This window comes from Pinus tabuliformis, chromosome 5_1, assembly GCF_031772625.1.
Source record: "Pinus tabuliformis cultivar Carrire ecotype Pingquan chromosome 5_1, CPIR1, whole genome shotgun sequence".
NCBI lineage: Eukaryota > Viridiplantae > Streptophyta > Pinopsida > Pinales > Pinaceae > Pinus > Pinus tabuliformis.
The window spans coordinates 313,478,659-313,505,614 of record NC_142305.1 but is presented as its reverse complement, the minus strand read 5'-3'; the positions used below and the strand labels follow the sequence as shown (position 1 = coordinate 313,505,614).

The 26,956-nt window shown below is 38.4% G+C and overlaps 1 protein-coding gene across 1 annotated transcript in view; it reads left to right on the top strand.

Moving 5' to 3' along the window:
• NRPA1 (nuclear RNA polymerase A1) overlaps positions 1-26,956 on the top strand; it is a 471,665-nt gene that overhangs the window by 5,706 nt on the left and 439,003 nt on the right. The window contains exon 2 of the mRNA XM_089432122.1: positions 23,729-23,898. Within this exon, the coding sequence (XP_089288248.1) occupies positions 23,729-23,898 (170 nt within the window). The remainder of the gene's footprint in view (positions 1-23,728; positions 23,899-26,956) is intronic.

Sequence of the window (26,956 nt, the reverse complement as noted above, 5' to 3'; positions counted from 1 at the left end):
TTTGGGCATGAATTATGAGGTAACTTGGAATAAAGAACGGTCTTGGCCATAGTCTCATTCCATCACCTAAAATGGGGGGTTAATTTTCAATCCTAGTCCAGTGGGACCTCCCCTAATGGCCCATGGCTTTAGGAAATGGCACTACTTGGCGAACCATGATTGAAATAGCATTCCACCAACTCTCCCTATTCCATACTTACCACTTTCCATCTTACATTATAAGCCCTTATTCCACCTCCCTTCTATTGAGTTCTTTAGGGCAACCAAGCTAGAAAAATAATCTCTTTCAACAGTTAACTACTTCCAATGATTAGTTAGCATTAATAACATTTAGTATCATTAAGCAGTTAAACAAAAGAAAATTTCAACCATAAAACATGAAAGAGCAGTAAAGATAACCATGAGACAATAAGACAAGGGCACAATTTTCTTAGGCTTGAGGCTAGGGCAAAACCTACAAGGGGAAAACCCAAAAAATTCTTCCTTATGAGAGAGAAAGAGTTATGGATTCATCAATACATTAGAAATAACCATAGTAAAGTAATAACCAAACCAGTAACCAAGAACAAGAGAGATCCCAAGCAAAGTACCAAACCTTCCTTTCTTTAGATTTTGACCTCCTTGTTTTGCTCCCAACTTCGCTAGATTAGAGTTCAACAGGAGATTGAATGATGTCCCAAATGAGGAGGATACCTCTCCTTTATATAGAATTCCAAGGGGGTCGAATGGGTCCCTCTTGGGGGCCCAACCGACCTAAAATAATAGGAGGTTGTCTCAAATATATTTTGGAGGCAAAAGTTAAAAAATAAAAAATTTTCAATTTTCTTCATGATGAAAATAATGACCATGGTTACCATATTTTTCCAACACTCCCTCTTAGTCGGGTAGGTACTTTTCATTCTCTCTCCCAAGATCAATCTTCCCAAACAATCATAAGTCTCACAACTCCCAGCCTAAGTATGAGATCACAAATACAAATCAAGATCAATCTCCCTGACCAATCCATATGTTTCATAGCCACAACCTAAGGGAGATATCACAAGTCTCATAATAAGGAAAGATACATAGCATCCAAATCATCTCAATGCATCTCCTCGACCACAAGGTTTCACAACACACAACCTTAAGGGGGGAATCACCATCTCAATGCATCTCCTCGACCACAAGGTCTCACAACACATAGACTAAGGTACGAACAATCTTTCCGACCAATTCATTGGTCTCACAACCATAGCCTAAGGAAGATTCATGATGCTATGTAATCAATGCTTCCTCTCCAAAGGGATCCTTAGCCATTTCGGTTTCTTCACATAAACATCAACAACCAACTCAACAACAAAAAAAATAGCCATGATGGATCTTAGTACTTTATCAAATATTCCAGTAAACAACAACATCCAACTATTCATTCAACTTTAGCCGAGACTTCTCACAAAAGCAATCATTAGCAACAAAGGACGAATCCAACAAACAAAAGGTGGCTTCTTATAGAAGCAAGTATCAACAATGGTTGAATTTAACAGACAACAAGATGCTTCTCACAAAAGTAGACAACTTGCACATCAACAAACTGTTAGACACGTATACCATAATTGATTTCAGAACAAGATCCAATAGATCCGCAACCAATTTCACAAATCAACTACGTTTCCAGCTTTAGTGCAACAGGACCATCCACGTTATTCAAACCAATGGAGTCAGCAATTTCATGCATTAGGTGGTTCAACGAACGAATCAGAGGGATTCATTAAATCACTTGCAAAATATCGCACCCTTTTCAAATTTTCTTTAGGCAAGTGTCCATGGACTCAATAAACTCCTGCTTAAATTGGACGAAGAGGACCTCTGTCCTTATGTGAAATACATCATCAATACATAGTTATAGAAAATTCCCAAAATTATGATATGCTAATGTGAGCAATCTAAAATAAAATATCTTCTTACATAAACACATAATTTCTCTACTAGATGCAGCGGAATAAGAACAAAAATAAAATCACAATCACATAATTCAACAACACAAAATTGTCTAGGGAACCCAACTTGGAAAACCCTATGCTCGTTATTGAGAATTTTATTGATAGAAAAAACCGAGCAATTGATCTCTTACAAAATAATTGTTTCAATCCGAAAACAACTTAGTTTTCCTGCCTTGAACTAGGCTTGAAACCCTTGCAAGACTGTTGATCTGTGCTGCCCTCTACCAATCTGTGCACAATCTTTTCTTGCACACTCTTCCTCTCACAAGCTCCACACACAAACTTGTGCTTCCTATTGCTTTGTCTCACCAATTTGTGGTCACCAAAACAATGATTAAACTTGTGCCTTCGTTACTCCTTTTAAAGGCAATTCGAATGGTTAAAATTAGTGAGTTCTGTATAAGGGAAGTTAAACTGGTGGTTCACAAGTTAACAAAGGCTCATTGCTAGTGTTAACTCGTCCTTACTAAATTTTAGGAGGCTAACTCAAACTCTTCATCCTGTTCCCGATACAACTCACACTAGAAGAAAAATAACTTGACCTTCTATTTTAACACATTGGTTAACTGCTTCATAATTGGCCTTGGATTCCTATTTTTTAGGAGCTTGAGCATGCCAAAGAAGAAACTCATTCTGGCTCCTATGATTAAGGCACAAATCAAGGAACCCTTTTCTCGATAATATTTTCAACACTCCCTCTTAGCGAGGAAGATGTTCCTGGAAGAACTTTGTCCATCTGGATCTGTCTTCAACTTTACTAAGTTCTCCTCTGCTGCAGCTACTCCCTTTGAACTAGAAGACTTCCCTGCTTTCTTTTGCAGAACCTGCTTTGAAGAGCTGTTCTTTCCTACCATGCTCTGCGAGTCCACCACTTTAGTCATTAGTGCCATGTACCTTGTGTACCTCTCTCTGAACTAGAAGACTTCCCTGCTTTCTTTTGCGGAACTTGCTTTGAAGAGCTGTTCTTTCCTACCATGATCTGTGAGTCCACCACTTTAGTCATAAGTGCCATGTATCTTGTGTACCTGTGTGTTTGCTTCTTGATGGTGGGAGACTCAACTCTCTTCTGATCTCCCTCAACCAAATCCTCTGCCCACTTGGCTCAAACTTTCCCACTTGGCTCGAACTTTCCCTATATTGAAAGCCTCTGACTAAGTGGCTGCCTCCACTCTCCCAGGGCTAGGGTCCTCATCATCATCATTCTGCTGGTCAACCCAACTACCAACTAGCTTAACCTAAAATTGAGACACTGGCTGAGGCTCCATCTTGAGAGCTCTAGCCCAATGTTGCACGAAGCGGGAGCGCAGAGCGCGGAAGCGTCATTTTCCAAAAATCTAGGAAGCGAAGCGTCCGCGGAAGCGTCTGCTATATATATATATTTTTTTATATTTTTTTGCATTTATACTCAAAACAAACATCCCAAATACCAAATTAATTGTAGAAGACAGGAAAACATGCATATTTTTGCATAAATCAAGATAGATATGGCATCCATGATTCCATTGTAGTTACTAGTATGTACAACAATCATCTATATTCTAGCTATTACAAACATACATCAAATTTTTAAGCATATTATAAAACATAAAACATTTAAGCATATTATAAAACATAAAACATAGAGCATATTATGATTTATCTAGCAAGTGAGCAACTGTCAACATTTGTCATGTCCAAAATTCAAATAATAATGTTTACAAAATATGTCACTTGGTCACCGCCAAGCCAAAAAGGTTCAAAATTCAAATTCACAAGTCTACAAGTCTAATGAGTAATCTATGACAAAAAGAAGTAGATTGTGAATATATCTACTAATCTCTCCTCCTTCCACCACGAATAGAACGTGATGGCGGGCCTCCACGTGGTGGCAATGAAGAAGATGGTCCCTGTGTAAGTCGTGGCACTGGAACTGATGAAGAAGAACCCCCTGCCGTTGGTGTTGAACCATGGAACCTAGAAACCAAGGGACCAGATGGGGGTGGGGGTGGTGGCATATCAACACCCGTGTCATCATCCTAGAATCACTCAAAAAATTCATGCAAAAAAAAAAACACTAGTTAACAAAAAAATTAAAAACATGAATTAGAGAAATGCTTTATAAGGGAAAATTGGAAAATTCATACCACAATGGACATACCTGGATAAGAGAATCCTCTAATTGCTCTAGTCGCAACACTCCATCCTCCAAATTGGGCTCCTCTGGATTCTTGTCCCAAGTCAACAAGTCTTTATTAGACTTTGCATCTTCACAGTAATGGGACAACAATCGCAAGTTGTAATGAACATAAACCAAGCTCTCTGCCCGGTCTAAATTCAACCTGTTCCTTTTAACACTGTGGATGAAAGAATAAGAGCTCCAACACCTCTCTGCAGAAGAAGTGTTTACCACCTGTGATAGCACCCGCAATGCCAAACTCTGTAGAAGTGGAGTAGGCCCTCCATGCATGTTCCACCACTCAAGAGCAGAAAAATGCTCTCGATCTTGAATTGCATGCATGCTCCCAAATGGACCAGTGTTGCTCGTATAGTTGTTCACCTGTCTCCGTACCAATGCAGCCTCCTCATTATCAGGGATTAATCTACTCAATGCAGCCATATATTTTTCGTGAACCTCTCTATCTTGGTGTGGTTTTTTCCTGCTTCCCCCCCCAGGTGCTGGTTTTGAAAGCCATGATGGATGATAGTATTTAGGTGTCAAAACATATGCTAATGCATGCAATGGAACATTTAGCATTTCCCATCGGTTTTCCACCTCTGCACGAATATAATTGTACAAGGTGGTATCTCTAGGCTCAACAATGTCTTTAATTTGCCCCAACATGCTATCCATTTGCTCATACACCTCCCCAATTACTGGTCGATCTGAATCTGCAAACTTGATCATGTAATAAATTGGTTTGGTGAATTGCAAAACATATTTAACCTGTGACCAAAAGTAACTGTCAAGAACAGTGTCCTTGACTTCATTAGCACCATCTGTGTCAGTGTTAATTTCATCCCATGTTTCAGCACACACCAGATTAGTTAAAGCTTGTCTCACCCTCACTAGCCGCCTAAAGGTGAGGTAATAACTAGCAAATCTTGTCTTTACAATTTTAAGCAATTGCAACTTGGAGTAAGTGCCATAGAAGTAGTTTACCCTTGTATGCCCTGTGATGAATTTAATGAGCTGCTTCCCTTTCCTGTAAACCTCAGCAATCCACCCACAATCTTTGTGTTTCACAATATCATGCATCAAAAGGTTCAATGTGTGAACCAGGCACCCAGACCAAAAGATGTGTGGATGAGTATGCTCAATAATTTTTCCTGCTGCCTTACAATTTGCTGCATTATCTGTGATCACTTGAACCACATTATTTGGACCAACATCTTTGATTGATTTCAATAGGAGATCTGCAATGTTTTGTGCAGTTGCACTGATGGAGGAGGAGTCATGAGATGCAATAAATACTGCACCACTAGAAGAAACACCAAGAACATTTATCAAATGTTGGTTTCTAATATTTGTCCACCCATCTGATACAATGGATACCCCAGAATCCACCCACTCATGTGTAAAACGTGTCAAAGCTCTTTGAACCTTAGCTTTTTCTCTTTCTAATAACACTGTTCTAGCTTTCTCATAGTTGGGGGCCTTGTATCCTTTTGGGGCTTCATTGATGGCCTTTACCATGTCATGCCAATAGGGAGAGCGAAGCACATTGAATGGTACACCGCAAGCACAAAGAAAACGGACTATCTTTCCATCCACATCATCCCTCCCAGCAACATTAAGGAAATCCCCTATTGTTTTTCTACCTCCAGAGGTTGCAGAAGTACCATGAGGAGATGGGCAACTACCAAATTTAGAGGTTGCACTTGATTCAGAATGAGTTTTTTGTTTCTTGTTTTTTTGTTGTGCAGCCATCTCTATTTGGATGTATTTTGTTCTTTGTTCAGCTGAAATTTTTGGGCAAATTTGTACCCCCACAGAACCCTTTTTTTCATCACTGTCCAGCACCCCACAAAGATGCCTCCTCAGACGGGTATATGAACCACAATATGGTTTTCCTCCATGACAATCATGAGGGCACATCCATTTGTAAGATCCACCACGCTTTCCCCCATCAAGTTTGGTCACATAGTTCCACAAGGGTGTTGTTGTACCTTTCCCATCTTGTGCTTCAGTGTCCCCTTCAAGTTCATCCCCTTCCTCTTCAAACCCTTCCTCCTCATCATACATTGGGTCACCAAGTTCATCCCCTTCCTCTTCCCCTCTATTCCTCACCTTTGCCATCATTAAAACCAAGAGTGGAATGATACATAGAAGCCAAAAGAACACCATCTTGGAATATGGATATAGGTGGTGGACAACCTGTAAATAAAGGAGCAAGTAGAAACAATGGGAAAGAGTAGGAGAGGGAGGAGAAAAATACAATTTTTTTTTCAAAAAAACAAGGGAGTTTGGGGTTTGAACTTACCTCTTTAGCTCTTGTAGATGAAGTCCTCCAAGCTCTTGCTCCAAGCTCCTCCTCCTTCTCCTAGCTCCTCCTTCTTCACTCCTCCAAGCTCTCCTCTCTTCTCCTCTCCTTTCCTCTCTTCTCTTCTCCTCTCCTCTCTTCTCTTCTCCAACTCTCATAAACTCAAAGTGAGAAAATGAGAAGAGAATGGGGGCTTTATTCTTTTCTAAACTCACCCTAACCCACCCCCTCATGCTAAGTTAAGTGAACTTTTTAAAAAAATAAAAAAAAAAACCGAGTTTGATAGCTGACCGCGCGGATTCATATGGAAGCGCGCTTCCGGGCCTCGTGAAGCGTGCGCTTCCGGAGGCCCGAAGCGCCCTCCGAAGCGCGGATCCGGGCCAACGCTTCCATAATTCCAGGAATCGTGAAAAAAAAAAGGAATCGCGCTTCAGTAAATTTGGAATCGCGCTTCGCCTAGAGGTTCCGGAACGCTTCCGTACGGGACGCGATTCCGGCCTCGGATCTGGGGGGGGGGGGCGATTCCTGCAACACTGCTCTAGCCTGCTCTCGCTCAACCACCTCATCTCTACTTTGAGAACTCCTTGCCTTGCTGCTCAAGGCTACACCTGTCTCTACTTGCAACTTATAAAGATTCTTCACCCTCTCACCTATCTGCTTTTTACGTGTAGAAACTAAGTGCTAGTGGTACGCCTTACCTTTGCTGAAGATGACATCATATCGCTTGTCCTCAAGGTTAGCTACTGAAACAAGATTTTGCCTCAATCTTGGAACATAGAGAACATCTCTGAGATGAAGAGGATTACCTGACTCCCTCTGAAAGCTGATTGTACCAACTCGTCTAGCTGCATACTGACCATCAAATTGCATGTCCTTCTCCTTCAGGTAGTCGAAACTCTTCTTGTTCCCAGTCATGTAGAAGGATGCTCCTGGATCAATATACCATATACTGCTATCTACTGAGCTTTCCATGCATGCAATCAATGAGAAATCTTTCTTGAACTGGGCAAAAAAGTCATCGACCTCCACTGATGTAGCAACATGATCCTTCCTGCCCCCCTTCTTCTTACCAAGACACTTAGAAGCATAGTGTCCAAACTCATGGCAATGAAAGTGCTTGATCTTGCTTAGATACTTCTTCCTGCCCTTCTGATTGGACTCGGCCTCTCCTTGGCCCTCCTTGCCCTTGGCCTTGCTACTCTTGCTTGCTAGGGCACAATTCTTCTCGTCCTCTGTCATAACTAGTCTCACTTCTATGGTTCCTCTTCGGATCTCTTCCTGTATGTAGTCAGTCCAAAACCTTTCCCACTTTGGGAAGTTCTCTCTCGCACTAACAACATCCTGGAACCCTTTCCACGACTTGTGAAGTCCAAGTAAGGAAAAAATCACAAGTGTTGAGAAATGGCAACAAGAAATTCTAGTTTAATTTGTCCTTGAATTAAATTGAGAAGTAAAATTGAATTCTATTCTCATAGTATTAAGTTTAATTAACTTAATTAGCTTAGGAATTTTGAGTTGGAAGTCTTTCTGTAGTCATGTATATGTTCCCCCTAAGTTTTAGGGGTCCAGTATGAGTTGAAATTGAGTTGGAAATTAGATCACTCAGTTTACTAAGTTAAATTAAATTAGTTCCAAACTGTTTGAGGAACTAATAGAGAGTTAACAGTTAGTTGGTGCACTAGTGCATCCACAAGTGTCACTCTAGTTAACTGAAGATTCCCTCATTAAAATCTCATGCATGTCGATTATGAGAAAGCCCCAGTTGAGATTAGAGTGCATGGACAATGTACTATTAGTTGTATTATTTACTAGAGTGTAAATATCATGCATGCATCAGACACTGATCCTATGTTTGGATTGCACAGTTTTGGAAGCATGAATTCCCTTTAAATAGGAGCTATTCATCCTAGGAATTACGCAAGAGATTAGGGGCTTGGAGAGCTGCAGAATTGCCTAAGTGTTGGCCAAGACCTTGCTTGTGAGCTGAGAGAGTTGAGCATACTTGTGTAGAATTGTTCTGGTGAGAACAAGCTTTGTATCTTCACTCATATTTCTGATATATGCAATACAAATAGCGGGGCTTTAAGTAGTGACTTTCTCAGATACATCTTGTGTTATGTGCCATTGATTTATCTTCTTGTTGTTCATATTGTTTTCGTCGATCTATTGGCTTCCGCTGGTTCAAAGTAGATGTAGATTCTTGTCTTGTGCTTTAGTAAATCGCATGAGCTTGTGAATCTACAAGATTTTCTACAACAAGATCATGATCAGATACAACCACGCCCACCTTACCTAGTTCATCTTGTACTTTAGTGAACCTTGACAAATATGGGACGATGGGCTCATCCTTGCTCATCCAGATACTTCTCAACTTCTCCTTAAGAGCAACCTTCTTGGTATCATGATTCACTGGTACTTTGATACAACTTCAAGATTGTATCGTACATCTCATATGTTGTCTTCTTCTCATGGATACAAGGCACTATATGATCTTTGACCCCTTCTAGAATGACCCTCCTTGCCTTGATATCATTCTTATTATGTTGGGCCAATTGTTGGGCATCTTGTGGTGGTGGGATAACCTGCTTCACGAATTCTCCCACACCATTATCTTCCAACACTATCATAATCCTCCCTTTCCAAGCTATGAAGTTTGATGCTCCCTCTAGACAATGATTTGCTCTCAACCCTTGGTAAGCCATCCCACTTCCCTTAAGAGCTCTCTAAAACCTGCCCACTAACAACTTGTAATCCTTCACAAAAGACTGTACTTATGGCTTCGGAGGTTGCCCATTTAGTCCATCAAAGTTTGTAATCTTTTGGGCTTGAATATTTCTGCCACTGCTAACACTCTTGTTGTCCTTCAAAAGATCTGCTCTCTGGCCACAATTAGGCACCTACTAACAACCCTCCACTTGTACTTAAGATTCCACAAAAACTGTTGAAATTGGACTCTATCCTCTAGTAGAACAACATCAACAAAAGGAGGCACACATACCTTATTTCTGCTCCCTTTGTCCTTGGCAATTGCACACTTTTCTTGAGCTTTGACAGACCTGGTTAGGGCACACATCAACCCTAACTCACTGCTGCTACCTTTTGCGTTTACCCTCTAAAACAGGCCTAAACTGCTTGCTCTTCCTTCCTATGTATGCGGCCTAGGTTGGACTGCCTCCTAGGCCTATCAGCCTCCTCCAAAAGAGAGATCCAAACATGCTGGCACCTCAGAAAAGTCTGCAGCCTAGACCAAAACAATAATGCAACTCAGATGTGCTCCAAACATGCCAAAATCTCACCTCAAATACTCGACCTCTTGCCTAGGAAACTCGACCCTCCAAACAGTCTAGAAAAGTCACCAAATCTTGCTCCTGTCCACCTTCACTAGAGTCCTTCTAGTTTGCGGCCACTTCAGAGATCTTTCTAGATGTGTTTTGCACTTTGGATGTGCTATCTTTATTTTGATTCAGGCTCTGATACCATGTAGAAAATCCACGAAATTCTGATATGCTAATATGAGCAATTTAAAGTAAAATTTCTTCTCACATAAACACAAGATTTCTCAACTAGATGCAGTGGAATGGGAACATAAATAAAATCACAGTTACACAATTCAACAACACAAAATTGTCCAGGGAATCCAACTGGGAAAACCCTTTCTTGTTATTGAGAATTTTATTGATAGAAAAAATTGAGCAATTGATCTCTTACAAAATAATTATTTCAATATGAAAGCAACCTAGTTTTCTTGCCATGAACTAGGCTTGAAACCCTTGCAAGACTGATGATCTCTACTGCCCTCTATCAATCTGTGCACAATCTTCTCTTGCACACTCTTCCTCTCACAAGCTCCACACACAAATTTGTGCTTCCTATTGCTTGGTCTCACCAACTCGTGCTCACCAAAACAATGATTAAACTTGTACCTTAGTTCCTCCTTTTAAAAGCAATTTGAATGGTTAAAATTAGTGAGTTCTATATTAGGGAAGTTGAACTAGTGGTTCACAAGTTAACGAAGGCTCATTGCTAGTGTTAACTCGTCCTTACTAAAGTTTAGGAGGCTAATTCAAACTCTTCGTCCTGTTCCCGATACAACTCACACTAGAAGACAAATAACTCGACCTTCTATTTTAACACATTGGTTAACTGCTTCATAACTCGTCTTGGACTCCTATTTTTTAGGAGCTTGAGCATGCCAAAGAAGAAACTCGTTCTGGCTCCAATGATTAAGGCACAAATCAAGAAACCCTTTTCTCACTAATATTTTCAACAATAGTAGAAAAATGACGGGCTCTTCTTCAACAAATTTGGATTGTCATTAAGACTTCAAACTATAATGGATCAAAACATGCTTTAATCATGCTAATCTTGTCTACTCCATTCGAATCCAAAGGCTCATCCAATCATAAGTCTATTTGTGATTTTGTTCTTTCGTCTTTTCAATGATGCCACAACATTGACATATTTCATCATGTTTTTGCAATTCTCACTAGGAGGCCAAACAATTACAACCAAGCAAGACATACAAAGACAAGAGACTCATAATGAAACAACAATAGAAACAATCAAGAAAGTATTTATCTCTTGAGAATGTGTCAACGCCCCTCTATTTTTGTCTTCTTGGGTCCAGTCAACCTAGTTCAATACATCAAGGAGTTAATCTTGTCCATATCATCAAGGAATCAAGGAGTCCATATCATCATCAAGAAATTGCTTGTCCACATCATCAATAAGGAGTCCACATCATCATAGAGTTCATGTCATCATTATCAGGGAGCTCACATCATCATCATCAAGGAGACCAATTCATTATCATTAAGGCGTCTACTTTATTATTATCAGGGAGTCCACATCAAGAAGTTATTCTTGTCCATATTATAAAAAAAAAGTTGTAGTCTTCCATGTTATAAGGAGTACATATCATCACATCATTTAGGATATAGGGTTTCTTCTTTCAAACAAACATAATCAGTTCTAGGATTTTGTCCATAAGCCTTAGATTTTCTTCTCGAAGCCCTACCTAGGGTTTACAAACCATAAACAATCCCATGCCAGTAATGATTAAAACAATAAAAGAAATACAAGATACTTATCTTATGGGACCATGACAACTCCTTTTTGCTCTTTAGTCTTCTTGAATCCAACCTGCAATTCAACCTCATTATCAAGATGTCAAATCTTCGAGGAACTAGGGTTTCAAGCGGAAACAATCAATTTATAAGTCCAAGGTTTTCCCAACCCTTTTTGTCTAGATAGGATTAACAAGTATATGGCTAGGGTTTGCAATTTTTTTAGCTAGGGTTTTGACTCTAAACCCCAATGTACTTTTAGGATTAGTCCAGGGTTTTTAAACCTATTGCTTAGCCGTTTTCAATATCAACACTGTGAATAATCAATCCTAGGGAACATTCATATTTTAATTCCTTTGATCAACCTCATCTTTTTCATCACAAGCAATCCTAGGGTTTTACAAACCCTAAAGCTTCTTAATCAAACTCTTACTAGGGTTTTACAGATTCAAATCATTTCAATCTCCCAAATCCTGGGATCAATAAATTTCAAATCCATTAGAAATAGTTTGATTAGACTTTAGGCTTTGAAGGGGAGCTTCGAGCCTTAGCAATTTTGCATATATTGTCAATATACTTGCAATGATCAAGAAAACCCTTATGTCACAGTAACATCCATGTCTTAAGCAAATATGAGAGCTCTTAGAAGAAACTTCTGGGCCTTGTCAGCGTCCCATCCATTACTTAGATCAAGATTAGTCTTAGACTGTCCTTTTAGAACTTCTCTTCAAGAGTACAAAGAAAACCATGCATGATTCTATTTCAGACTTGGAACTTGCCACTCATCACTCAAACATTCTTAAGACGGATCTCAGCAACAAGATCATTCCTCCAATTTAGTTCACAGATATCGACTAACAACAATAGGCATAAAGAAAAAATTCGGATGGCAGAACTTGCATAGCCGCAATGATTTGCATAAAAGGTGTCTCAGTTTCTTCCACAAAACATTTTCCCTTGTCAAAATAATGAGCTATATAAGATTCCAAAACTTGAACTTACTTCAGATCCCTTGTTAGAATAATGAGCTAAAGGACAACAATGTTCGTCAATGTAGAAATGAGTCACGATAGTCACGCTCATGCGATGCATAGAATTCATATCATGAGTCGAAGCCATTGTGACTAGAACCAAATTCTTTCACTAAATTCAAGCAAGCAAACTGTAACAAAAATCGTTAACATTGATATCATGATCGAGAATTAATGCAACTAGGATTTTTGGATTATAGTCAATTTTTCACACAAGAAACTTAGACCATAGAGTTTTAGATGCGATGATCACATGCAATCAAGACTAGGGAGAGCCTTAGGTTCGCATGGGGATAAGGATCCTTAGGTTTGAATACAAAGAATAACAGACTTAGGCATATAAAAATATAGAGTCACAGACCAAATCCGCAAGTCTCAGGTTCGGAATGAAATAGGAGGTTAATTCGGATGCCACAGATCAATTTTTAGGATGGCACATGTTGAATTTCCTTGAAATTCTGCAACTGTTGTGATAAACTAGCTGAAACTAATTCTTTTTTTCACCAAGACACAAAATTCCTCAACTCTAAAAGCAACAGAATTAAACACAGATAAAGAACATAATCACACAAGAGACACAATAATTTTCTTGGGAAACCCAATTGGGAAAACCCTCTTCTCGTTGTAGAATTTTATTGAAAGAGTTTGAGCATATGAATTTCTTACAAGGCAATATTGTTTCACTCGAGAACACACTTGTTCTCACTGCTTGGACTAAGCTTGAAACTCCTTGCAATCCTCTCAACCTAGCTCCTACTTCCTTGCGCAATCCAGCCCCTATTTTATAGCGTTGGAAATCTCCTATTTCCTAACGCAATAGTGGCTCCTATTATTTAGGAATTCCTCCTAAATCCTAGCGTTGGTTTGCAAGGAAGTCTCCCTCAATTCTGTGTATAGGCTCCTCCTTGATACGCTCTCTCAACAAGATGCTCTCTCACACACAAAATTGTGCATACAAGAATGATACTCGTCGTCCTTTTAAGCAATTCAATCATGCTAATTCTGGCAAGTATGAATTTAGAACAACAATTGTGATTGATGAGTTAACTGAGTTCGAATTGAACTCTCTCCACTCATAACTTGGAGTTATAACTAATAATTGTCTCATTCAACACTGAACCTCCCAACTCGTCTTATCCCAAACTCGAACTACCTATTAGAAGTCTGCTAAATTGCTTCTCCAATTCTGTGCATGAATTAATTGCTCCATGAACTGATCCCAACACCAAGAATTCGTGCATGCTAAATGAAGGATTGATTGTGGTCTTTCTTGACTAAGGCATGAGTCAAGAAGACCTTCCCTCACTATACTTTTCAACAACACAGAGGTTCGAATGCTACTAAAGTAGGTCACATAAATTAACATAGATGATGACAAACCTCTGCCCTTTATATATGTCACATAACAACTTGTCTCAAAACCTCATATATATGGACCCATAGAACGAACATAACACAAAGATATATATAGTGTCATAGAACTCGCATACCGCAGATAATTATAGTACTACAGAACTCATAGGCCACAAATGATGGGATGCCTTAGACAATTCAACGAATGTGTTCAGTGAGTGCCATGCATGAAGTTCAACAAATGCTTGAGAAGGCTCTAAACGTGCTTCACATAATTCACTAGTTCGTATATATTTCATAGATCTTATATGCCACTGAACTACACTGCTCGCATAAGGTAAAGAATATGTGTCACAGGAAGTTTGCATATAACAGGCTCTGAATTGACTTGACTTAGCAATCTTGCACAAGATCAATACAAAGATACAAACTTCTACAAATTTTGCATGATCCACTGATATATGATCTCAATTAGATGCCTTAGGTCGATTGTACATTGGAGATAGGTAGCTCGCAATCGAGGAGACACAGTGCTTGCACAAATCTCGCATAAATTAGAGACAATAATCTTTAGTACTTCGCAGATCTTCACATCTTTTAGAGATAGATAGGCCACAAATTTAAGAGCCTTTTAGGGACTTGATCCTTCTTAGAGACTTGTCCAGATCTTCTATACAATTCGAATGTCATGGAGGCTTGTAGTTTTCAACGAAAAATACTTAGCTTAGGGAACTCGAACTTCATTTGTGCCAAGATTGGACCAGACGATACTCAACAACCGAATGAAGAGAGCTAAGCTTTATGCACATAAATTTAGCCCACTAGCCTAGAGAGAAATTTGGCCATTCCAAGAAATAGACTTCAACTACTCATCGATCTTCCTTGCTCTGATACCATGTTGAGTTTTCTAGGGCAACCAAGCTAGAAAAATAATTTCCTTCAACAGGTAACTATTTCCAATGATTAGTTAGCATTAATAACATTTAATATCATTAAGTAGTTACACAAAAGAAAATTTCAACCATAAAACATGAAAGAGCAGTAAAGATAACCATGAGACAATAAGACAGGAGACACAAAAAATTTAGGCTTGAGGTCAGGGCAAAACCTACAAGGGGAAAACCTAGAAAATTCTTTCCTTATGAGTGGGAGAGAGTTCAAGATTCATCACTACATCAGAAATAATGATAGCAAAATAATAGGCAAACCAGTAACCAAGAACAAGAGAGATCCCAAGCAAAGTGCCAAGCCTTCCTTCCTTTAGATTTCACCCTCCTCCGTCTGCTCCCAACTTAGCTAGATCAAAGCTAAACAAGAGATTGAATGATGTCCCAAATGAGGAGGATACCTCTCCTTTATATATACTTCTAAGGGGGTCGAATGGGTACCTCTTGGTGGCCCAACCGACCTAAAATAATAGGAGGCTGACTCAAATATATTTTGGAGGCAAAAAAATAAAAAATTCAAAATTGATTTTTTTTTTTCATGTTGAAAGTATCGACCATGGCTACCACATTTTCCGACACCTTCTTTGGGTTAAACTAACATTGGATCATTGGGATTTCGCATCTGCACATCTTGATACCTAGGTAGGGCCTGAAAATGCACCTTGGGAGGTTGATGCAACTAAAAGAAAATCAAAGAGCATATGATGGCCAAAAGAAAAACAAAAAAAAATCAAAATGCAAAAGATAACCGAGACTTGCAAATTAGCACGTGGGCAAAAGCCAAGCATGAGCTCTATTTTTATCATATGGCCGTCACTTGCTTTGTAATGAACAAGATTCGTATATGTAGAAGAAAGATACATTGAACAACCAAAGATGTGAAAGTGCCCTATCTTTGGCTTCAACCCTGTGAATGCTTCCTTAGGAGTCTTGTCCCCCAAGATTTTGCAAGGACTCCTATTCTAAAAACAAACTGCCATGTTGCATGCCTCTGCCCAAGAAACATATGCAAATCTTGGTCGTGAATCATCGCCTTAGCATTTCCTACATTGGACTGATTTTTTCCTTTTGGCAAGCCTGTTTTGCTAAGGGTTGTATGAGATTTTCATCTCCCTCTTGATCCATACCTCCTTATATAGTCCTTGGAGTCATTGGAGGTGTACTCTCCCCCATTCTTTGAGTTCAAGACCTTGATCCTTCTCACTGTCTAGTTCTCCACCTCGGAGTGGATTGTTTGAAGACTCATCCTTGGTCTTCATAAAGAAGATCAAGGTTTTCGTGGAAAAGTCATCTATGAACGTGACATAGTAGAGAGGCCCTTGTATTGATGCCGTTGACATCTGTACATATACATCTTAATGAACAAGATCCAAGATCCCCTTGGACCCGCTCTTGCTGCTTAGGAAATTAGCCTTGCCATTCTTACCAAGTGCACACCCTTTGCACACACCTTGCTACTCAATGTTAAACTTTGAGAGACCAGTGACAATCTACTTGAGAATCAACAATGCTCTGTAGTGCAAGTGCTCCATCCTCTTGTGCCATAGGTCATATAGGTTGTCACTGCTATGTATCAAGGCATGTATTGACATTCCTTGTAGCCTGTAGAGACTGCCCTCTCTAATTCCAATGACTCCTGTTGAGCCAAGACCAACTTCCCTTAGATATATGAGTTCCTATCCCTTCTGAAATAACACAACAAATCTTTTCTCCTCCATAGTTGAGATTGAGAACAAATTTTTGTTCAACTGTGGCACATATAACACTTCCTTAGCCTCCAATGACCCTCTAGACTTGAGTTGGAACATGATGATCCCAACAGCCCTCATTGCATACTTGACATCATTGCTAAACTCCACTTGTATATTTGAGTCTTTTTCTCAAACTAATGAAAAGCTCTCATGTCGCTGTCATGTGGCGTGGTGCAACATTGTATAGATGCCATGCTCTCCTAGGGGTGTGGTGCTGGTAAACGAACATGAGACCAACGAGAAGTCCTCAAATTTGGTTGCAAACTCATAACCTATTCTCATGCTGCCATTTGCTGTGATGCATAGTGCCTATTCTTGTGACAAATGAAGCACTTGATTTTACTCAAGTCCTTTTTTCCTAGGTGTGATGTTGACCCTTCACTTTTGACCTCTGTTTGGTAGAATTTGTTGTTGTCGCCTGTCACACACACCTACAGTTAGTGAGAAAAGTCTTTAACCCCACAAGGTGTGGTTGGTGGAAAAACTAAGAGATGGGGCTGTCACCTATTCCCAACTCTCTCCGATTAAGCTCTCTCGTAGGTAAGCTAAGGGGGGTGGTCCTTAAATGGAAAACTAAGTTAAAAAGGAGGATGTGAGGTTTCTAGGAGATGTCAAATTTGGATTACTTGAGATTGTGAGCAAATATAATGAGCCAATTTGAAATAAAATAAATTTCAATAACCATCAACACATGAATTAAAGATTAACATACGTAAAGTCAGTGCCTTTGATATTGCTGAAAAGTAAATGATGCTCTAAATATGAAGTGTTTCAAATTGAAACACAAGTAACCCTGTCAATCAAATAAAAGATGTTAGCAAGATATTATATTACATGCAAGGTATAAATTTGTTTTCAAAATATATAATCATTCAAAAATCTAAAGCATGTAAGGAAGAAATATAGAATGACTTGCAAAGGAAACAAGCTAAAACTTTGCTTGCAAAAAATGAACAATATGGTACTTGCCCAAGTAAGATACTTAATTTAAAACATTTTCATCAATGACAAGTACATAAATAATTTGCAAATAGAATAGCTTGAAAGTAAAATGTGTTAATATGAAATGCACCTAAAATAGGATTAAATGCAATTATCTTGGTTATTTTTAAGCTAAATGCTTAGTCTAGGTGAGAGATTTTCCTCTTGAACTCTTTTCAAAGGGTAAAATATGGGGTGACAGTAAGAAAGAGGGGTTGAGGACACGCCTTCCCCTGAGTCTTCTTAGCTAACGTGTGCCTTCTTTCCTACAAGGGAACTTGTCCTCCATAACTGCAGGATCACACGCTTTTACCTTACTTTGTACCAATTGGAATAATTTTCCAAGAAATAATTTTCCCTATGATTTTTATCAACCAAGCTTATGCGTGGAGGTAAATTGAGTTAAAATGCAACTATGCTAGAATGCCTAATATGCTATGCAAGTAAGATTACTAATGCTTTGCAAAAAGGAAATGCTTCAAATAAATGGAAATATGCTCGATGAGATAACTTGAATAATTGCTCAAAATTATACAAGCTATAAGAACATAAGCTTCATAAACACATAAGCTTGTAAGTTGCTCAAAGTGAGTGCTTTAACAAATTATATATATCAATGATCAACCAACTAAAACAATGAAATGAACTGAAGCTTCAAAGTATGATATGCTTGCAAAGTGAGAAAATAACTTTAAAATAAATGAGCAAGTAACCAATGAGCTTATAGTGAGACAAACATGAAACAAATTGTGAAATTAACTAATCAAACTTTGTCACATGAATTGAGATGTTTGCATATAATAAAATAAGTTGCTCCAAATTGAAATCTTAAATTGTACTTAAAAACAAAATTTAAAATGCAAAGAATAAAATGAAAATTAGTAACAAAATCAAATTTAGAAAATTAGATTGTGATGGTGAGATTGTGTTAATTTATAAGGCACACAAAATGGAAACTAAGATAATAATGAAAAATCAGTCCACCCACGTGTTTCTCCTTTTAAATAAGGAAAAAATGTGCATTGGGTGAAACCCAAACTCCCACAAGAAAAACTAAGCCTTTTTATTAGATTGTTACAAAGATTAGAAACCTTCCAAAAGATCTCAACTAAGTTTTCAAGAGGAATCTTTACAACATATGAGGCTTTTCAAGCACTAGATCTCCTTCTTGAAAGTTGAAATTAGAAACTAAGGTATGTACAACAAGAATGCTCTCAATTTTGAAGGTGTTAGGTGTCTCTTAGTATCCCAAAGGTTAGCCTCCAATGGTGGATGAAATCTTGCACAAGAAAATGAGCTAGTTTTTTTTGTCCACAACCTTGCCAAGGGAGAGACCCTTCTTAAATGCCCATAGCTTAGCTAAATGGTCAACTTTGAAGGTTTGAAAGGTCCTACAAGAAAATGGTTAGAGTTTGAGTGATCTTTCTTCAATGCTCTTGTCACCAATACTCCAACTATGGGCTGCAAAACTAAGAGGCGATTAGTGTAGAGAAAACATGTAAAACAAGTAAATATGATACAAATAATGTACAAGAAACCAAATCAAGTGATAGGAGTGAATCCCATCACTTGCTTTAGTTTAGAAAATGCTCTCAAGTAGCTAATATAAATATGATGAAGCACTATTTTGAAGAGATTTAAAATATGAAATGCTTGCTTGTATACAAGTTATGCCCAAACGAATCCCTGCAAGACACTTCTTCGTAAGATGAACTGTGAAAGATCCATAACAAATGGGAGTTCTTTTAAAGATGTTTCAAGGGTGGGTTGGTGCTCCAAAGACTTCTCTTCACGCTTGATCCAAAAGTAATTCTTCTACAACACTCCAATAACACATATAGATTTAGATAAACAAACAATGAATTGAAATTTTTAAAAATTTATTTGAAAATAAACTAGAGCTTTCAATATCTAGAGCTTACTTCTAAATCAAATGCTAATACAAGACAACTTTGCACTAGCAAGTCTACAAGAATACATGGAAAATGAAAAGATTATACCAATAGCTCACAATGCACCATGCTCCAAAGGAAGAACACCCATGAATGATCCTCCAAAGTCTTTTTATTGAAATTTTTGAAAAATGTACAAAGTAGCAATGCTTCTGCAAACACAATAGCTAGTAACAATTGATACAATATGAGAGTTCAAAGCTCTATTATATAGAGAAATGAGAGCAAATTCCAATGTAGCAACCGAGTGACAAATGGCCATGGAGAAGATCCCAAGAAAGGAAATCGAATTCCAAGTCGAGAGATGGAGTAGCCACCAATACAAATCGAATTCCATATGTGGCATCAAGATATCTTTAAGCAAAACCGAATTTTCCAAGTGTGAAGAGGAGAAATGCCAAGTATGTACCAAGGAGTTAACTCCTCACCAAACAAGTCAAGAGATGCCACCTCGAATTGATGCTTCCAGTGTGCCCAACGTAGATCTCCTTGGGAATTGCATGGTCCCTCCTTGAGCCAAATTCGATGTAGAGATGATGTGCCAAGTGTGAAGGGGAGGCAACACAAGTGGAGACAAACTCCCAAGAATATCTTCATCAATATCTTCCAAATATCTCACATGCGCATTAACTCCTAAAAAATTCGATTTTCCAAGTCATTAGTTGCTCCATTAATGCCAAAAAATTCGATTTCCTTGAGTGGGCCATGAATTTATGATGCAAGGTGCCAAATCATCCTCCACTTGTCTTTTGACTCATTCCTTTGACTTGAGATAATTTTCAAGTCACTTCCATGTCATTTTGTCACATGGAGCTATTTATTTCTCTTCATTTAATTTATTTTTGATTTAATTTATTGCTAGATTTCTCGATAAATTTAGGAAAAATGGGTTTTGAGAGTTTAGAACACATTTTTAACCCCTCAAAGTGTGTTATAGTAGAAAGTTGAGGGCGAGAGGTGTAATTTTGATCACACATACCTCATACAATTTCTTTAGACATCACTTATTACATTTCATATACAAAATTTATTCCAATTTCCACCCCGTTGGAAATTTAAAAAATTAAAAAATGACTCCCTAGATCTAATCAAATTCCATGAAATTTTTTGTGTGATCTATAATGGTAATATACAATGACCCTAGACAGTAGGACTCACCATCAAGCTGTACTCTGGCTTTGGGGTTATGTTTGGAGGAAAAAAACTTAATAAATTATTAAATTCTTGGAGGAAAATGATAATTAACCAAGTGAAAAAAACCCATAGTAAACTCACTTGATGGCAAGGTCCCATGCCACCACCTGAGACTGTTACATGTCTCGACTCCTCATACTAGTATCACTTTTACATTGTCCCCGCAGGGCTTGTCGAATTTGAGTACAATAGAAAAAGATGAGAAGAAGAAGTAGAGTTGAAAAAATTTGGTGATATGATGATCTCTGTTGGTACAAGTAACCTTTGGTACATCCTTGGGCATGGAGTCTTAAAAAAATCTTCAGGTGCTACTCCAGTGGTCAACAAAACCCTTTCCTTTTCCTTTCTTGGCTTGACCCACCAAGGCTTGGTTCTCCTCTCCACCTCCTTGCCTATTGGTCTCAGAATATTTCCAACCCTCTTCTTAGATGCAATCATCCCAAGGCCTCTCCCAATTGGAAAGGTGCTCCGAAGTAGATTCCCTTTACAAATGGTTCCCAAGTCTTGGTGAACTGATTCAGTGCCATGTTTACTAGTTCCACCTCCTACACCTTTTCTCCAGTTGCTGTGAGCTGATCATGCACTTGGGTGATCTTCATGAAGTAGTTGGTCACGTTGTCCAATTTGGACAGTTGGATGTATTTTAATTTATGTTTTAAGATTATCTTTCAGTTTCCGTCGTTGTTGCTCTTGAAAAAATCCACTAGAGCTTTGAACATTCCCCTGGTTGTCTTCTATTCTACCAAATGAGGGATCAAAAGGCCCTTCACGACATCCATGTTGACTCTCTAAGCTTTAATATCCTTCTTCTCATGGGCTGCCAATAGTGATGCATCTGTTGGTGGCCGAATCTCTTTGTCAATGATTTCCCGTAGATCATTCTCCTTCAATAGCAAGCTAATCCTTGCTTTCCAGGGTAGGAAGTTTGAAACCCCATCCAACCTGTCCTCAAATTTGAGACTTGTAGGTACCATTTCCAGATCTGAACAAATAAAACTACCATGTGCTAAACCCATCTAACATCCACAAGAAATCACTGCTGTTTTCTGCTGTGCAACTTTTGAAATCGGCCTCCTCCTCTTCATAACAACTTTGATACCATGTTGATTATTCTAATTCAAGTAAATTGCAAATTATTTCCTCGCAAAAAACTCCTTGCTGATTTTTGATTTAATTTTCATTGGAAGCGAAAAATTCAAACAGCCAATGTCATTTGCACAAAGCACATAAAATTTGCCCTCAAAATTGATCATTTCATTTAGAAAAATTTCCAAGCTTTCAAGGTCTTTTCTGACTTCGGAAAATCTGTCCATTGAGAAAATACAAGTTACAACAATTTTCAGACATTTACTGAAGAAATTCTGGAAACCTGTAAAGCTGTACGGCTCTCTAAAATCACCCAGAAAATCCAAATCTGCAAACCTGTCCTTACAATTTGCTGTACCACCCTTTGAAATTACTGAGAAAACCCAAATCTGCAAACATGTCCCTGCAATCTGCTGTATGGCTGCACGCGTGCGCTGTACATCTGCTGTACTCACATGTGTGCGTTGCTTCTGAGTTTTGCTGCACTTGTGGGCTGGATCTACTGCAGAAAATCAGTCATTGATTTTCTGTTGTTGAATTTCCTTCTTGCTGCAAATCCTTGTTTTTTTTTCTCTGGCAACTCTGCACACTTGAGTGAATTTCCTTCTCCACCCAATCACTGAAATCCTCACTCTCACTGTGTCTTGTGCTCAAGATTGTCTTCTTCCTAGCCCGACCTTTTTTCTATAAGTTTGAGTTTATGACTTAACCAACAACCCTAATCCCCAAAGTGATTGATGATTGAGATTAGATCTCAATGTTACTTGAGGTCAATGGTTGAGATTCATTTAATTCACTAATGCAAATCACCTTTGCATTTCATTAGATTAAACTCACTTTTCTCATAAAAAGAAATTATTTTAATAAATAAAGTAATTACTAATGCTAAGAGGTAATTAGGCAACTTCCACATGCCTTGACGCTTAGGCCTGTAGTATGTGCCTCAGCTACAAACATCAACATTTTTTTGGACACACCACCTACCAAGATGGTAGAAAAGCTAATAATCCTCCTTGCAGTGAGCCAAAATTTGTAATACCAGTACAGAACTGACATGAATTGCTAAATAACAAAGCCTGTAACTATAGTTGTATAAAAATCCATATCCACCTTTGCTATAGTCTGCTTCTATGTGCAACAACCATGGTCCTGCAGTACTTATCCCACCTTAGGTAGTCTTGAAGGTGAACCTTTGAGGGCATTTATAGCCTGCAAATGGTTTTTGAATTCTCTTGTAGGGTTGTTTAAGCACTACACCACCAATCCCTTAAATTTTTGTTTGGTGCTTGGAGTTTTCCTCTTGTGAGGCACCCTCTATTTCACCCTTATCAGTCTTTAGATTTGTGTGTTTTCTCTATATTAGACCTGTCTTTTATGTCCATTTTGCTGCTACCTTTTTTTTCTAATTACCTTTTTCCATGGGTAATATCTTTATATTCCATATGAGGAATATACATCTTATGGTCCTCATACTCTGCTTATACTCAACAAGGCTTGAAGCCATCACAACAATGCTCATCATGTCATTTGCAGGAATTGAACTTGGGTGGGGAGGATAACAATCATTCCTCCCAACCACCCAAGATAAACCCAATTGACTACTACCCAAACTTTGTTATACTTCTGTTCATTTATTTATATATTTTTATGTATGCAATGGAGACTGGATCAAGTTGAAAAGGCTATGTGTGGATAAACAAATAGTATAGATTCATCCAGTGAACGATTGCAGGACTCTCTGAAATATGGTCGAAACAATTCTGTGGCATTTTTTTTTGAACAAGGAATATTGCACTTGAGTCTGATTCATTTCCCCACTTGTTTGTCCATCCCATTTCCTATAATTTCAGTAGATTGAGCTGTTTATGGTTGCTTATTTTGGTAAAAACACATCTTTTCATTTCTAACTGAAAAAATGCCTGTTACAGGTGTTAACCAATGCTATTGAGTCGGTTCAATTCACCTTTTATACAGATGAGGAGGTGCGAGCTTCTAGTGTGAAGAGCATTACAAGTCCAATTTTATTTGATAATATGAACAGGCCTGCTCCTGAGGGACTTTATGATCCAGCTCTTGGTCCAGTGGATCAGTATGGAAGGTGAGAAATTATCACAGTTGTGATAGTTATTGGTAAATGTTTCCTGTGGTTTGAAACAATAGTTTTCCGATTTCTCTATCCATGCATAGAGAGGGGGCAAGAAAGGTTATATTTCAGTTTCAAATCAGAACTGTTATGACAAACCATTTTAGTATTTAATAACAAAGTTCAAATAATCTGATTTTAGATTCTGGAAACTGCTAGTTATGGTGTCAATCTTATACTTGGAAATGAATCAACATACTTTGAATATTAGATTTAATACCATTTTCTATGGGTATTTCTGCCCAGGGTTGACAGTTCCTTGTGATTCTTCGCATCGTGGTTACTTGAAGATACCAGGGAATGTCTCTGTTTGGGTGGGTGTTGTCCCTAAGTGTTGGGTACACCAGCTATAGAACCCAGTATTGTTAATAGATGTCCCTACTGTACTGTGGATGACGTTTGGACTTTACCACCTCAAATCTGCTGTTATATCAACCAAGAAATAATGATTTGAAACAAAATAACATATATTTCAGCCAATTATACAAGCAGAAGAAGATAACTGGCAGATAATTCGTGCAGGCAGAGTGTTTATTCTGTAAATATTAAGTTTATGATGCCAACCATTCCTGGAGACACCAGCTTGAAATTACCAATAGCTTGAAACCCTCTTTTTACCAATACTGTTGAACAGACTGACCTTGAAAAAATTGAAATTCAAAATTTCCATATGATTGAATAATACAAAATTCAGCATATGCTTTTTAGAGCCGCCTTATCTTTTTTCTTGACATCTTCCACATTTTTTTAAATAAACATTAAAACTTGTTAATTTGGCAGTTCAGGGATAAATTCCTTTCATTGGACAAAATTCCTCATTCGGAGAGACCGAAAATTGCCCCAGGAAGCCACTCAATTTGGTTAAGGAAGAATATATTTTTGATAAAAAAGCCACAATGGCACAAATGTCCAAGTCGGCTTAAAAGCAAAATTGGCACCCCTCCAATGCATAAAAATACAAGTTAAGGCACACCTCATTTGGCATCACATGATCTCATCTTCTCTCTCCTCTTCTCATTGGTTTGTACAGCTCTAAAGATTGCAGGTTCTCTTCACGTGTGAGGGTTTTTGTGCATATCTGAAAATTCAGCGTTGACTTCTTGAGGAGGAGGCTTTCACCAGCATTGACCCTGATGTTTTGGGCATGATTTGACTTCGATCTTTTGGGAGAATTTCTGTTTTGATAGGCCATAGGCCACACTTTTTGGTACAAAACCGAGGAATTCTGGTCACTTTGACTTGTGTTGACCTCAGGTTTGACTGCAGACTTTGACCGCAGAGACTCTCTCTCCGTTGACCTGGTTTGACCACTTGGATTGGGACTGTTTTGAACTCTGTTTGACCGGCGTTGAAGGCCGAGTTTGTGAAATGTTGACTGAGCTCTCGGATGACTCTTTTGACTGTTAACTTTGACTGGTTAGGGTATACTCTGACTGCTGTTGACTTGGACAGAATTGCAGACTTTGACAGTTGACCAGAATTGACTTTTGAGGCTCATCATTGGTTGGATATTGGTTTGTCTATTTGGATAGTCAAAGGTTGACTTTGACTCATTGTTGAATTGGATTATTGTACTCTCTGCTGAACATTTTATGACAATCTAATAAGAAGAAGAATTTGAAAGGGTTTTCCCCCTTGTGGGGTTTTTCCCTGGTCTTTGACCAATTTGGTGTCTCTTGTCATTGCTTCTGATTGTCTCTTATTGTTCATTGCATTTACTGTTCTATCTACAATTGCTATTGATTACTAAAAGATTAAATTGATTGCTAATTGAAGTTAAGAATTGGGCTAAAGTAATTGTAACTACATAGAACAATGGAAAATTAACATGGGATCAGAGCTAAAGTGAAGAGCAAAGCCCAAAGAGACATGAAACAAGAACAATTAGATGTGAAAGAAGTTGAAGGAGCCTGTTTAATTTGGACGAGATGACTACCTCTTTCTTCAAGGACAATGAGAAGCTAGGTGATTCATCAAACTTTGCTGCATGAAAGATCGAGTTAGAAGTTATATTGGATGACAATGATGTTTTGGAATTTGTGCAAGGAAAGATTCCTGAGCCTCCGGAGAATGCACCCGTTGCCACCAAGTCCAAGTAATAAAGGTGAGATCAAAGCTAAGAAAAATATTATTGATGGTTTGCAGGATCATTTACTTGTTTATGTTGGTAACTTGATGAGGTCCAAGGATATGTATGATAAGCTGGTAGGGATATATCAAGTCAACAACTTGAACCACATCCTCTCCATGAAGAACAAACTCAAAGAAATGAGGATGAACAAGGGGGAATATGTGTAATCCTACATCATGAGGGTATCTCAACTAAGAGATCAATTACAAATTACTGGTGAGCCTGGTTCTAATAGAGAGTTGGTAATGATCACTCTTCAAGGTCTTCCTCCTATGTGGGAAACCTTCATTACTACCATAAGCAACAACAAAAAACTCCCAACATTTGATGAGCTCGTTGGACAATGTACCCAAGAAGAAGCCAGGGTGATTGCCCGTGGAAGAATTCAAAAGAATGAAGAAGGAGAGCCATTTGCCTTTGTTGCTCAAGCCAAAAAGAGGAAAGGTAAATGAGGTCCATCTAATTCAAGGAAGTTTGCTCCAGCACCCCGAAACTCCCATAGAAGAAAAACAGGAAGAGACAAAGACATGTGAAAGATTGAGTGTTATAATTGTCACAGGTTTGGTCACTATGCTCAATATTGTCAAGAAAGAAGGGATGCTCCAAGGGTCAAGATATAACAACAATCGTGGCTTCAACAATAGAAGGCTCATTAATAAAAGAAGAGATGATCGAAGAGATTATAGAAGAAGGAGAGATGCTCTAGATGATCATGGAGAAGGCCATCATCCTCAAAGGAAATCAAGGAACTCTAGGTATGAAGGTAATGCAATTGCTAGTCAATTTGAATATATTCTTATTTCTGCCCTCTCTAGTTCTACCCCTTCTTATTCGTATGATAGTTGGCTAGTAGATAGTCGGGCTTCTAGACACTTCTTCGGA